This window comes from Pongo pygmaeus, chromosome 16 (assembly GCF_028885625.2).
Source record: "Pongo pygmaeus isolate AG05252 chromosome 16, NHGRI_mPonPyg2-v2.0_pri, whole genome shotgun sequence".
Classification (NCBI taxonomy): domain Eukaryota; kingdom Metazoa; phylum Chordata; class Mammalia; order Primates; family Hominidae; genus Pongo; species Pongo pygmaeus.
The window spans coordinates 38,770,804-38,784,107 of record NC_072389.2 but is presented as its reverse complement, the minus strand read 5'-3'; the positions used below and the strand labels follow the sequence as shown (position 1 = coordinate 38,784,107).

The following is a 13,304-nucleotide window of genomic DNA, read 5'->3' as shown; positions in this document are numbered from 1 at the left end:
GTGGGTCTGAAGATTTTCTCTCATCAATTACTACCCGTTTTTTCCTTGCCCCGACTCCCCGTGCCCGCTCCCTCTCCCCTCTCCCTCTCACATCCCAGTAACTTTACAGCAGTTTCACATCTTGCCAGTAGAGGGCGGAAGTTACCGGTAATGTTTCCATCCCAACAGGTGTGACCCACGTCCTCCAAGAAAAATCCCACAGATTTGAGAGGTAAAAGTGAGCTTATTGAGTGATATCAACAATGCCTCTTCAAAGCCAGTATCCAGCTGGCAGCAAAGGCTTGCAGACGAAGCAATACCAAATTAAGCTGTGCACACTATGGTTTTCAGTTAAAGTATTTTTTTGAGATGAAAACGGGCTGCTAGAGAGAATTAGCCCTTGGAGGACTGTGGAATCTCTGAGAACACACAAATTGTTTTCTGCCTGGCATGGAGACAGGGGAATTGAACTAAAGCCCTCTGGGAAATCTGGTTATCACAGTAAAATGCTGCCTGAAATGCTTGCTTGGACTATAAAGAAAAGTGCCGTTAAAATCATCAGGTAGGATTTTCAGGTGTGGCTGGCCGTTGCTAACACTTTTGCATATGGGGATATGGCAGGTGCCTCAGAGATAAAAGGTAAAAACACTGTCTGTTTGGGTGGATGGCTGATTCTGGTGTCCTCCCACCAGGCCCAGATGCCTCTAGTGATAAAATATTTGTAATTTATGAGAAAACCAGAAACAAGACAATAAAAAAAGGGAAGGCCAGGCATGGTGGGTCACACCTGTTGTAATCCCAGCTCTTTGGGAGACTGAGGAGGGAGGGTTGCTTGAACTCGGGAGCTCAAGGTTGCAGGAAGCCGTGGCTGTGCCACTGCGCACAAGTGTGGGTAAAAGAGTGAGACCCTGTCTCAAAAAAATAATAATAAAAGAGAGGGGTCTGTGGTCTTTTTGTTAAGAAAGAGAGCCAGGCACGGTGGCTCATGCCTGTAATCCCAGCACTTTGGGAGGCTGAGGCAGGTAGATCACTTGAGGTCAGGAGTTCGAGACCAGCCTGGCCAACATGGTGAAACCCCAAATTTACTAAAAAACAAACAAAAATTAGCTGGGCATGGTAGCATGTGCCTGTAGTCCCAGCTACTCAGGAGGCTAAGGCAGAATTGCTTGAACCTGGGAGGCAGAGGTTGCAGTGAGCCGAGATCAAGCCACTGCACTTCAGCCTGGGTGACAGAGCAAGACTCCATCTCATTTAAAAAAAAAAAAAAAAAAAAGTAGAAAACAAAAAAAGATTTCTTACAAAGAAGAAAAGCACAAAACAGTATGGAATAGAAAAGGGACATTTTAATCAATTTAATGAAAAATCGGGGGGGGGGATAGCATTAGGAGATATACCTAATGCTAAATGATGAGTTAATGGGTGCAGTACACCAACATGGCACATGTATACATATGTAACAAACCTGTACATTCTGCACATGTACCCTAAAACTTAAAGTATAATAATAATAAAATAAAATAAAATAAAAAAGAAAAATCACAGGGCCTTTAAAGCTTTTTGAGATGAACACATTCTGAAAACCTAATTATAGTGGGAAAGCACAAAATCTAAGTCCCCGTATTAACTGTGGCTAAATATCAAGCAGTCAGTGGAAAGCAGTTAAAGAAAATTGGAAAAATTTTCTTCAACCTCGGCATTCAAGAAAGGACTTGGTTTTGTGGGATGTATCTTGTTAGCTAACCATCAACTTAAGGGAGTAAAACCCATTTAGCATGTATTTTTCCCTCCAAATTGTGAAGACATCTCATATTACAAGGCAAGTTTCCTGTGCAATAGACTGTATTTCTGTAACAATAGTGACGTTTACCTTGAGAGGCATTTTGCAGTATTCATTGAGTTGCGGCACATCAAAAACGAGGCGTCGCAGGAGTTGCTGTAACATGGAAGGCCTCAAGTGACTGCAGTATGAAATAAGAAACATAGAAAAATAAAATGAAAACATAAGAAAAATAATAAAGGAGGAATGAAAGAAACACTCAACAATAAGCATGTTACATACAGCCAAGCCTTAAAACAGCTCCTAATACACAAGATCTCGGATAAACAAGAGTAGATAATAAAACACTTGAAAACAGTACAGTTAAAATTCAGAAAAAGAGTGCTAATGAATTGGGATACCCGAGGTGGAATTCTAATTGCTATGTGACAAAATGTTCTAGGATATATGCATACTTAAAATATAGTCACTGATTATGTGCGAGGAATATAACAGAAAGAAGGTGCAGTTCATTTTCTAGTCATCTCTAAGGTCCCCTGAATTCTGCAGAGGGAGAAACTGGCATTGAGCAGCTGCACAGGTGGATCTGAGGCCACCTACTGGTGTGATTTGAAGAGACCTTTAAAGCCCTCTGCCTTACTATCTGGGCTGTGAAATTCTCACTACTGGAATCATTTGTTTGGGGTAAGGCTTTGTTCTCAAAACAACTCCATTAATAGGCAAACACAGTAACTATTTAAAGAATAATCTATCAAATTACAGAGTTCATGGCACAAATATACATTTTGAGGTAGAGAAAGGAGAGGTAAGCAACATGAATTTTGCTTTTTTACATTGCCAAACTTTGAAAAAACTTAGTGGAACCTATGGTTTTCTCCAGAGAAAGGTGTACACACATAAACACAATTTGGTGTGTAAGTTCAGCTCATGAATCCCTGGATTTTTTCCACTATTGCCTAAGGAGCTACGGAGGTAAAGCTAACACCCCTTTGTTAAATATTGGAATGCCAGGGAAGAAATCCTTGGAGCATCTACAATAGGAAGGATGTATGCAGATGGAGAACAAAAGTCATCTGTTTCACAACTGTTTCTGGAGCTGGCCTTGTGATAAAAAGCCCCGGGGTGAAAATACACGGCAAGTAAGTAGCCTTGTCTCGGAATCCAATAGTTATAGAATGCAGAAATCACTCAATGTTTCACATTATTATTCAGCTAATTAGCAATTATCACCTAAGAGTCACTAACTTGAATACAAAGAGTGCAATAAATCTGTAATTCTGTGAATTCCTGACTTATTAAAATAAACAATGAAAAAACCTAGTTAAGTATCAGTTTGCCTGCTACATCTAGAGCTCAAGTGATCAAGAAGAAAAGCTCTAAAAGTACAGTAATAGGGCTGTGAGCTCTACTTTTTGTTTCATGTAAAATTCTAATTTCTCAGCCGGGCGCGGTGGCTCACGCCTGTAATCTCAGCACTTTGAGAGGTCAAGGTGGGGTGATAACCTGAGGTCAGGAGTTCGAGCCCAGCCTGGCTAACATGGTGAAACCCTGTTTCTACTAAAAATACAAAAAATTAGCCAGGCGTGATGGCGGGTGCCTATAGTCCCAGCTACTCAGGAGGCTGAGGCAGGAGAATGGTGTGAACCCGAGAGGCGGAGCTTGCAGAGAGCGGAGATGGCACCACTGCACTCCAGCCTGGGCGACAGAGCAAGACTCTGTCTCAAAAAAAAAAAAAAAAAAAAAAAAATCTAATTTCTCCAAAGTCTGATTCTTTAGAAATATTTGCAGCTCAAATCAGTCTCACCAATGTGACTTTGTTATTAGCAAACAGCTTATGTTGGGAGGCAGGGGTCCTTGGTTGATGTGGTTTCTAAAATACACCCGGAGTTCAGCTCCAGCAAAAGGTAGAACAAGATCGCAGCTGCTATTGATGCATTACCAGCCAATTACAAATTAAAGCTGATGGAAAGGATTTCTTTTTGTGTAAACTCATTATTTATTCCATTTTCTACCATTAAGAAAATAGAGGCTCATAAAAACAAAAAATGGGGCATTAATCTTCCTTTTGAAGTGGCAAAGTGCAAAACCTAGGTACCTTATTAATTCCTGGAGGTTAATTGGTGTGTCCACTGAAATTTGTCTCTCTTGAAAGATCAAAAATATTCTAATCAGCTTAATTGTCTGCCAGTTATCATAAAAATCTTGTGTTGAATGAAGCAGTACCATAATATCAGGCCTGGTTTTGGAAGGAGATCTCTGGGAGAAAACCCTTTTTGGGGCCTAGGTTGAGGCCTCCTTCCCATCAACCAGCCTTTACTCCCCACCCCAAGAAAATAATACTATGCAATGACACAGCTTGTCCCATAAAGCAGTTAAAGCCTGTAGGCCTTAGACGATACAAAGACAGTAGATATAATTTTAAAAAGTATCTTAAACATAGTGATCATTGTTATATTTGAAATATAAGCATGAGATTATCCTTTTTACAACATTTTAAAACTGTTTTGTAACAGCCTTTATTTTTCAGAGCAGTTTTCGGTTTACAGCAAAATTGAGCAAAGGGCACTAAGAGTTCTCATATATCCCTGGCCCCATACAGGCACAGCTTTCCCCATTATCAGTATCCCCGACCAGTGGCACATTTGTGACAACTGATAAACTTATATTGAAACATCGTTATCACCCAAATTTCATAATTTACACTAGGGTTCACTCTTGGTGCTGTACATTCTATCGGTTTGGACAAGTATTTAATGACATACATCCATCATTATACTGTTTCCACTGCCCTAAAAATTCTCTGTGCTCAGCCTGTTCATCTCTCCCTCCCCCAACCCCTGACACCACTGATCTTTTCACTGTTTCCTTAGCTTTGCCTTTTCCAGAAAGCCATATAGTTGGAATCATACAGCATGTAGCCTTTTCGGATTGGCTTCTTGCACTTAGTAATATGGGTTTAAGGTTCCTCTATGTATTTTCATTGCTTGATAGCTCATTTCTTTTTAGCACTGAATAAAAGTCCATGGTCTGATGTACCACAGTTTATTTATCCATTCGCCCACTCAAAAACATCTTGATTGCTCCCAAGTTTTGGCAATTATGAATAAAGCTGCTACAAGCATCTGCATACAGGTTTTTGTATGGACATAAGTTTTCAATTCATTTGGGTAAAAAAACCAAGGAGTAAGATAGTTGAATCATGTGGTTAAGAGTATGTTTAGTTTTGTAAGAAACTGACAAACTACTTTCCAAAGTGACTGTACCATTGTCACTCCCACCAGCAATGAATGAGAGTTCCTGTTGTTCCACATCCTTGCCAGCATTTGGTGTTGTCAGTGTTCTGCATTTTGGCCATTCTGATATGTGTGTAGTGCTATCTCATTGTTGAGATTACCTTTTGGTGTGATGTTCTACTCACATCGATGTGAGGACTGATGAGTCTTTTTTTTTCTAGGTAGCCCTAGCTCCCCAATGCATAGTAATTTCATCTGGGATTAGAAAAGAACTCATTCAACAAGAAATCAAGACCATACTCAGCTGGCCCCTAAAGGGGGAAGGCTGTTGATCCTACATATTGGTATCACCTGGGAAGCTTCAAAAGCCAGAATCTTGGGTCCCATCTCTAACAGTTTTGACTTTTTGGCTGGGATGTGGCCTAGGCACTGGGATATTTATTTTGTAACTCATCAGGCATTTCTGATATGCAGGTGAGAAGGAAAAACACTGGCTGAAAAATAGCAGATCATAGTCTTGGCCTGTGCTGCTAAGACCTGTTGAAAGGGTCGTCTTCCTTGGATTCTACCAGACTTGACTTAGATTCCTGAAGACCCAAGGCTCTTGGGGTGACTTTACCTTTTGTCCTCAGCTGGCTCTCATGCCCATCTGCAGTCATAAAAGTTATTGCCTTTAATTCCCCACTGACTGGAGGTTTTTTCTTTTATTTGCTGCTGGTCTTGGGAGGCCTAGAGGTAGGTCGCTTTTTTTTTTTTTTGAGATGGAGTCTTGCTCTGTCGCCCAGGCTGGAGTGCAGTGGCATGATCTCGGCTCACTGCAAGCTCTGCCTCCCAGGTTCACGCCATTCTCCTGCCTCAGCCTCCCGAGTAGCTGGGACTACAGGCGTCTGCCACCACACCTGGCTTTTTTTTTTTTTTTTTTTTTTGTATTTTTAGTAGAGACGGGGTTTCACCGTGTTAGCCAGGATGGTCTCGATCTCCTGACCTTGTGATCTGCCTACCTCGGCCTCCCAAAGTGCTGGGATTACAGGTGTGAGATACCGCACCCAGCCGGTAGGTTGCTTTTATTCACACTCAGAGTCTGGCTTCTATGTAAGATGTGCTCATGTAGAGGGCAGACACATTTGCTTCTGGCTCTATCTTGAGAATGAAGACAGGCCTTAATCTGAACACTTTAAGCCTGAAATAGTCTTCTGGTCCATCAACCGTAATGGGTAAAGCCCGAGCTGTGCCCTCTCCCTTCCCCAAAGGGAAAGATGAGCCTCAAGGAAGAGTCTGTGGCAAATAGGGGAGCCGAGCACATCCTATGAGATGTCTGGGGGAGGGCTGGTGTATGACAAAGGCCTGGAAGCTTCCTTAGACTAGACCACCAGTTTTTAGATCACATAGGAAAATGCAGTTGACCTGGATGCATACACAGAAGTAACAACATAGGATGTGTACTTACTTGCCAATGGCAAGCAAACATTCTTCTATAGTGTCCCTTTGTGCTTTGGTGAGGGAACGTCCCTTGGATAGCCTGTATATTGTCTGCAGTGTGGAATCAATCAGAGAGGTGCAGTGTTCTGTTCCGGCAAAGAGAGGGGCACATCTTGTGAGGAGCGGGAGCACAGCAGAACATATATACCTATTTAGTGCAAGCGCAGCCTCTGTGGTGCTTAGGGAAACCTAGAGAAAGAAGATTGGGATACAGGTTAATCGCCCTGAGGAACAGAGCAAAGCTGGCTCTGCACTGAGTTCCCATGTAGCAAGCTGTGGGAGCTTATATATGTCCACGTTGCATAGCAAGGAAGTGAACAACTTTCTACCTTATCGGCAGTTCTATTTTTCTTTTTGCATTTTCAATGAAAAAAAATCAAGTTAAAAGAAAGAACAACAAAAAAATAATAAGAAAGGCTAGCTGGCTCTAAGTCTTCCCAAATGATCCTATAAATATCTGTTCCCTTCAAAAGAATTTTGAACTCATTAAAATCAGCTGATGGCCAGTCTAACCCAACATTTTGATGCCTGTAAAGTCTAGTTGCAAGGATACTACATTATTATTCTGGTTTTCGCTCTCTTTTCTCACCTACCGGGGACTCACACACACTGTAATCTTATAACTGTAAGATTAGTGAATGGTTATAGGCCAAGCAGTTTCTCAAATTCACCAGTTTTGTGAAAGAGAAAGTGGAACTCTGACTCCTTTCAGTTAATTGGTGAGCGCTTCGAGCAATTCACAATCAATTGTGGGGTCTACTCTCATGTAGACCCCACTAAAGGGAACCTAACTCTGCATGGGCAATGTGGAAAAGGAACAGAAACTTGGGACCTTCTGTACAACTCTAACATAGTTCTTGCTTACAATGCTCTTTGATGTATATTTAGATGGATGAATTGAATACAAGGAAAACCCATTTAGTGACACTAAGTATAGCCAAAGCATGCTTTACCACCATCTTTGAAAACTATAGAACTTTCAAAAGAAACCTTGAGATCCACAGAGATGAAATATTACCATTTCCTGTGATTACTGCAATCATTCTATAACATACTTTGTATAACTTATGATTTGAAAAACCATTTTCTTTGAACTACATACATGTCTCATTATTCCTATAAATTATCTAAATTATCAAGTTTGTCTCCTAGAAACTTCAGTAATCATGCTGGGAGAAACAGCTAATCTTTCACATTTATCACTTTATTATACAGAGTTAAAATGAGAAAGGACAGAACTTTGATTTCAGTAGATTATAAGTTTTCAAAAGAGAATGCATGAATGTCTATGTGTTAATGAACTGAATATAACACCTTTTTGTTGTAGATGGTGTTTGGACAAACATATGATTGAACACCAGGTACTAGAATAGCATTTGCTATTTGATTTATAAAAACATTAAATTATTTGATCAGGAAGCTTGGGGAGATCCCATGAGTTAAGAAAATTATTTTTAAAATCAAATAATTTATAGAAAAGTTCAAAACAACAGCAGTGGCAGAAGCATTGTTTTAATTATTCACAAATAATTATTCATAATTATTCATTATGAATAAAAAATTATTCATTGTTTTATTACATCAAAATGTTGGGTTAGACTGGGTTATTCAGTATTAGGGATCATATACCCTAATACTGTCATATATACCATTTATCATCTCCATACCACACATGGGAATGCAGCTCCCACTCAGGTTGGGGCTCGTATTTCTTTCCATTTCTGGATAACCTGTGCAGGTGGAATCCAGAGAGTTAAGGTATTTGCTGCTGACGACCCATCACAGAGCTCAGATTTCTATCTCTGTTGGACACCAGGTGGAGCCTTTGAGAAATGTTATAACTGAAAACAACCCTAAACTGGCAAGATGTATTTTAGACTTATGCTGATCTAGTTTGTCTTTTCTCCTTGGACCTACGACTCCTGGTGTACCTTTTTCTGCTTAGTTCTGACTTGTGGCATCTCGTATCTGAGCTTTGTAACTCTAGGGGCCTCCTCTCTTGATGTTTGTTGATGGTGAACTACCTTATCTATCTCACCCTTGATTTCCAAACTTATATTTGCCTTTGTCCTCTTGTACTGACCTTCGTCAGGCCCCTGGCTTCAGACCTATCCATCCTGGTGGTCAGTACATGAAACTAAGAAGTGAGAGTGGGAAGAGTAATGTCGGCCTATAATGTTGCCAGCCAGCCTTTTTCAAAGGCAATAGAGACATGGTCTCACCAGAGGGTGCTTTTGTCCCCCAAGGGACATCTGGTGATATCTGAAACTGATTTTGGCAGGGATTCGGGGTGAACTGGGGTGCTACTGATATCTAGTGGGTAGAGGCCAGGGATGTTGCTAAACGTTCTACAATGCACAGGGTAGCCCCTTACAACTTACTGTCAAGGTTAAAAACTCTGCAATTGAGGGAGTTGGATTTGGGGTCAAATTTACCTATATCTAAGCCTCTGGCCCAATAAATTAAGATCTTCCATTTCATGGTACCTCTATTTTCTCACCCATTAAAGTAAGCTATTAAAATGTAATTGGTGAGTAAATAGAAAATACTTGCTTCTAAATCCAACATTACTAATTTTACAATGATGGGAACAATAATTTTTGTTATTTTTGCAACTTACTGTATCTAGAGAGGCAGAAGCTCTTAGGTCGGGTAAAAATCCAACCTCCAGCAAGTGGAGCAGAAAAGTCTGATCCTTAATGCCATAAACGCGGTCCAAGAACAGAACCATAGGTGCCTTGTGGTCAGGGCAGAAGTTGGCCGCCATATCTGGCTCACTGACCGACCCATCTGAAAGACACATAGAAAATGTAATTTCCCTTTTTCTATCTCCAAAGTCTCAAAAGGTAACACAGAGCTTGTCTGTCTATAGCTTGTTCTCCTTATAAGGGACAGGAATTTTGGAAAAATACAGATTGAGCATCTCAAATCCAAAAATCTGAAACCTGAAATGCACCAAGATCTGAAACTTTTTGGGCACCAACATGATGCTCAATGGAAATGCTCATCAGAGTATTTTGGATTTTGGATTTTCAGATTTGAGATATGCAACTGGTAAGTATAGTGCAAATATTCCAAAATCCAAAAAAATCCAACACACTTCTAGTCCCAAGCATTTAGGATAAGGAATACTCAACCTGTACAGTGCTGTGCTGAAGGCAGCTTGTACTTTGTTGAAAAGCCAGTTTAAAATTCCAGCCAGTTGTTAAACATGCTCATTATTAAAAATTATAATTTACAATTAAGTAGATATTTAAAAAAGGTAACAAATACTAGAACTCATTACTTCCTAATTATTTCACTGTGAACTATACTCTTGAGGTTTTTTGCATCAATTGTATTTGTGTGTTAGGAATACAATCTAATGGTGTGCCATGCCCATTTTCTTCCCAACTCTTGTGTTCAGTGACATTACATCGGTGGCTTGAAATTGGCCATGGTGAGAAAGTTTATACCACAGAAAGGGGCAAATGCTAGGAATCAGGGCTCGATTTATTGCTTTGTTGATCTGAAACATAAGTAAGTGAGGGAGAAAACATGAATGAAGGCAGATTAAGTTTAATATGTCAAGTCTGTAGTTATTGCATCATAAATAGAACAAACTTCGAGGACATATTGATATTGTTGCAATATTTGGAAATAATAGTCTGATTTAGGTGAGATGTAGATCAGGTCATCCAAAAATTCTAATCTTAATCAAGAGGTTCAAAGGTGAAGTGGGGAAATACTATGAAGAAAATAAAAACTGCTTGAGCTGGAGAATAAAGACAGGATTTCGAGTGAGGATAGAAAACAATTTCCTCTTCCTGTTTTGTTGACACTAAAAACTAGGAAAGAGGACCCCCAAATGAGCACGCTATAGCCACAGCATATTTAAATACCGTACTGGAAAGGTGTGGGACTTCATAAGGAACCCTGAGAGGACAAAGATTAAGTCCGAGCTAGCCCAGACTCTTGTCCTGCCCAGGAATCAGCGTCAGGCTCCAGGAGAGCCAGAGAGAAGGGGCCTTCCAGACTGCAGGCTGTGGCCTCGCCTGCCCTGTGTACCAGGTAGAGCTGGGCCTGAATGGCTGAAATTGACTTCCTCTCTCAGGCATGCCTGGTGTGGTGGGATATTAGTTAGTGTTTTGTGTTTGGGAAACACTGAGTTCAACATCTATTTGCTTTATCTTAAGTTTTCTCAGAGATGTTATAATTTTACTGTGCTTATACCAATGTGATGTATTCCACAGCATTTCCTAAACTTATTTGACCCCAGGTCCCTTATTAATATGTACACCTATTAATATGTCCCACAAAAACCTTCTGTGGAATATCAGTTTGGGAAACATGACAACGGTTAGAATCATATGTTTTCAATTCTTTCATTAGCCTGGATAATGGGTGGGGCGACTCAGAGAAACAACACTTCGAGGAGAGTGTAAGTTTTGCAAAGATAACACTGACTGATGTCAAATGTCACAGGTAGCATTGGGGGAAAACACTTTATGATCCTCAGCCATGAGGCATGCGACTGTGGATGAAGACAGGCTGTGCAGAGGCCCGTCTGTGCCCCAACTGCCTACACAAGCTGGGGGACCCAGGGGAAAAGGAGAAGGAGGCCACGGTGAGAGCTTTCGTTTGTCCCATTCCATCAGCCTCCCTCAGAGGGTTGGCATGCTCATAGGAGGACAGCAAGGTCTGTCTGTACCTGTGGGACACAGGGTACAACTGTCTTGACACAGACGAGAGAGCAGATTGAAGTCATTACTTCCGAATTATTTCACTATGAACTACACTCTTGAGGTTTTTTGCATCGGTTGTATTTGCGTGTTGGGAATACAATCTAATGGTGTGCCATGTCCATTCTCTTCCCAACTCTGTGTTCAGTGACATTACATTGGTGGCTTGAAATTGGTCACGGTGAGAAAGTTTATACCACATAAATGGGCAAATGCTAGGAATCAGGAGTCGATTTATTGTTTTGAGACTGCTTCTTGAGAAGACAAGAGAGCAGCTGGCTAGAGCCTAGAGGAGAAAACTCATCACAGGAAAAAGAGTGAGACACTTGCTCTGTGCAGCCCGCCCTGCAAGTCAGGGCCTGGGGGCCGCTGTGCTGGGGACAGAGTCCTGCCCGGAGCCAGTGGCTGCTGGGAGACTGCGGCTGCAGCCTGCAGTCACTTCCCTTACCTTTGTTGAGGGAGGGCAGTTTCAAGGGGATGCTGATGATCCCAACCAGGTCTTCTGTGGGGACCAGGGAGCGCAGGATGGACCTGATGCGGATGGCTTCCCCCTTTCCTGTCTGGATGAGCTGGAAGACAGGGTGGAGAATGACATTAGATAAGTGAGGTTCCCGCACCTCCCTCCACCCCACCTCCAAACCTCTGGCAGTAAAACAGCTTAAGGGCAGGGGTCCATTTCTGTGTTTCCCTAATTGCTACAGACACTTGTGGCCACAGGGAAAAGGAGAATGGTCTCTTGATCTTCCAGAAGAGGTGCTACTGAGGAAATAACTGAATAAAGAGGTTGCTTGATTCTTTTGCTGTTACTAAAGTGGCCATGAGGTTATGGTATCAGGTCCCAGGAATAAGTACACGGCCTGCTGGTGGCTTCTCGATGTGACTGCACTGCTGGAAGCACTCAGTGGCCATGACACAAGTGTTGACAGTGTGGCCACAATGCCAGACTCTAGAATTCAGTTTTTTTTTTTTTTTTTTTTTGAGATGGAGTCTCGCTCTGTCACCCAGGCTGGAGTGCAGTGGCATGATCTCAGCTCACTGCAAGCTCCGCCTCCCAGGTTCACACAATTCTCCTGCCTCAGCCTCCCGAGTAGCTGGGACTACAGGTGCCCGCCACCACACCTGGCTAATTTTTCGTTTTGTTTTTTTTTAAGTAGAGACGGGGTTTCATCATGTTAGCCAAGATGGTCTCAATCTCCTGACCTCATGACCTGCCCACCTCAGCCTCCCAAAGTGCTGCAATCACAGGCATGAGCCACCGCGCCTAGCCTCTAGAATAATGTTAAACATAGAAATGGCTTATGAATTTCAATTTCTAAGAGTTTGATTAATGCTGCGGATGACAAGTGGGCAAAAAGAGTGTAGAGAATGTCACAGAGAACTTGAAGGGCTCAGCGGAGTTATCCTGGCTGGAATAGCCTGATCCACCCTGACACTGATAGGCCAACCAGCACATACAATGGTGTGCATGCATATCCCCCTGCACAGGCAGTCTCTGGTGGGGTGTAGCAGGCATTCAGCTGGGAACTGAATGTCATAGCTCAGGGTCAGACTGTCCCCAGGTGGGCGGGATGGTATGCTGAGATACGATGCTTCGTGCCACCAGGGAAAGGAGAAGGCCTGCCCACCCACCCTGGTGCCACCTCCATGCCCAAGGGTAGAGAAGAGGTGGTTGGTGATGACGGCATCCTTCCCTCACCACTGATAGGGCAGGACCCACAGGAGGGGTCCTGAGAAGGGATGTATGCATGTGTGTGTGTGTGTGTGTGTGTGTAAGGTGTTGGAGCAGAGAGGCAGTAAGGAAGGAAGAATGGGGCACCGCGGATAGGGCTCTGGTGACTGAGCTATCCCATGCCGCCTTCTTGAGAAGCAGCAAATTATAATGTGCTTTCTGATGTGATGAGAGGTGATCAGGAAAGCTAGAGTGTGAACACACAGGGGTCCCTGACCCTCCCCACCCCCGCCAAGGCTGTAGAACACCCTAGTGTTTTCTGGGCTCCCTTCCAGGTTTCCTGCATTTGCTTAAAGGCACAGAAATGGAAAAACAGGCCTACGTGGGTAAGGCTCCTTTATCATAGTAGGAATTGGAATCCTAGGAATTCAGATCAGCCTCCCTTA

At 42.3% G+C, this 13,304-nt stretch overlaps 1 protein-coding gene across 1 annotated transcript in view; it reads right to left on the bottom strand.

Annotated features, from left to right (window-relative positions):
- RYR3 (ryanodine receptor 3) overlaps nt 1–13,304 on the bottom strand; it is a 566,641-nt gene that overhangs the window by 131,000 nt on the left and 422,337 nt on the right. The window contains exons 46-49 of the mRNA XM_063652550.1: nt 11,638–11,758; nt 9,089–9,258; nt 6,437–6,657; nt 1,847–1,937 (exon numbers count right to left, since the gene is read on the bottom strand). Of these exons, the coding sequence (XP_063508620.1) occupies nt 1,847–1,937; nt 6,437–6,657; nt 9,089–9,258; nt 11,638–11,758 (603 nt within the window). The remainder of the gene's footprint in view (nt 1–1,846; nt 1,938–6,436; nt 6,658–9,088; nt 9,259–11,637; nt 11,759–13,304) is intronic.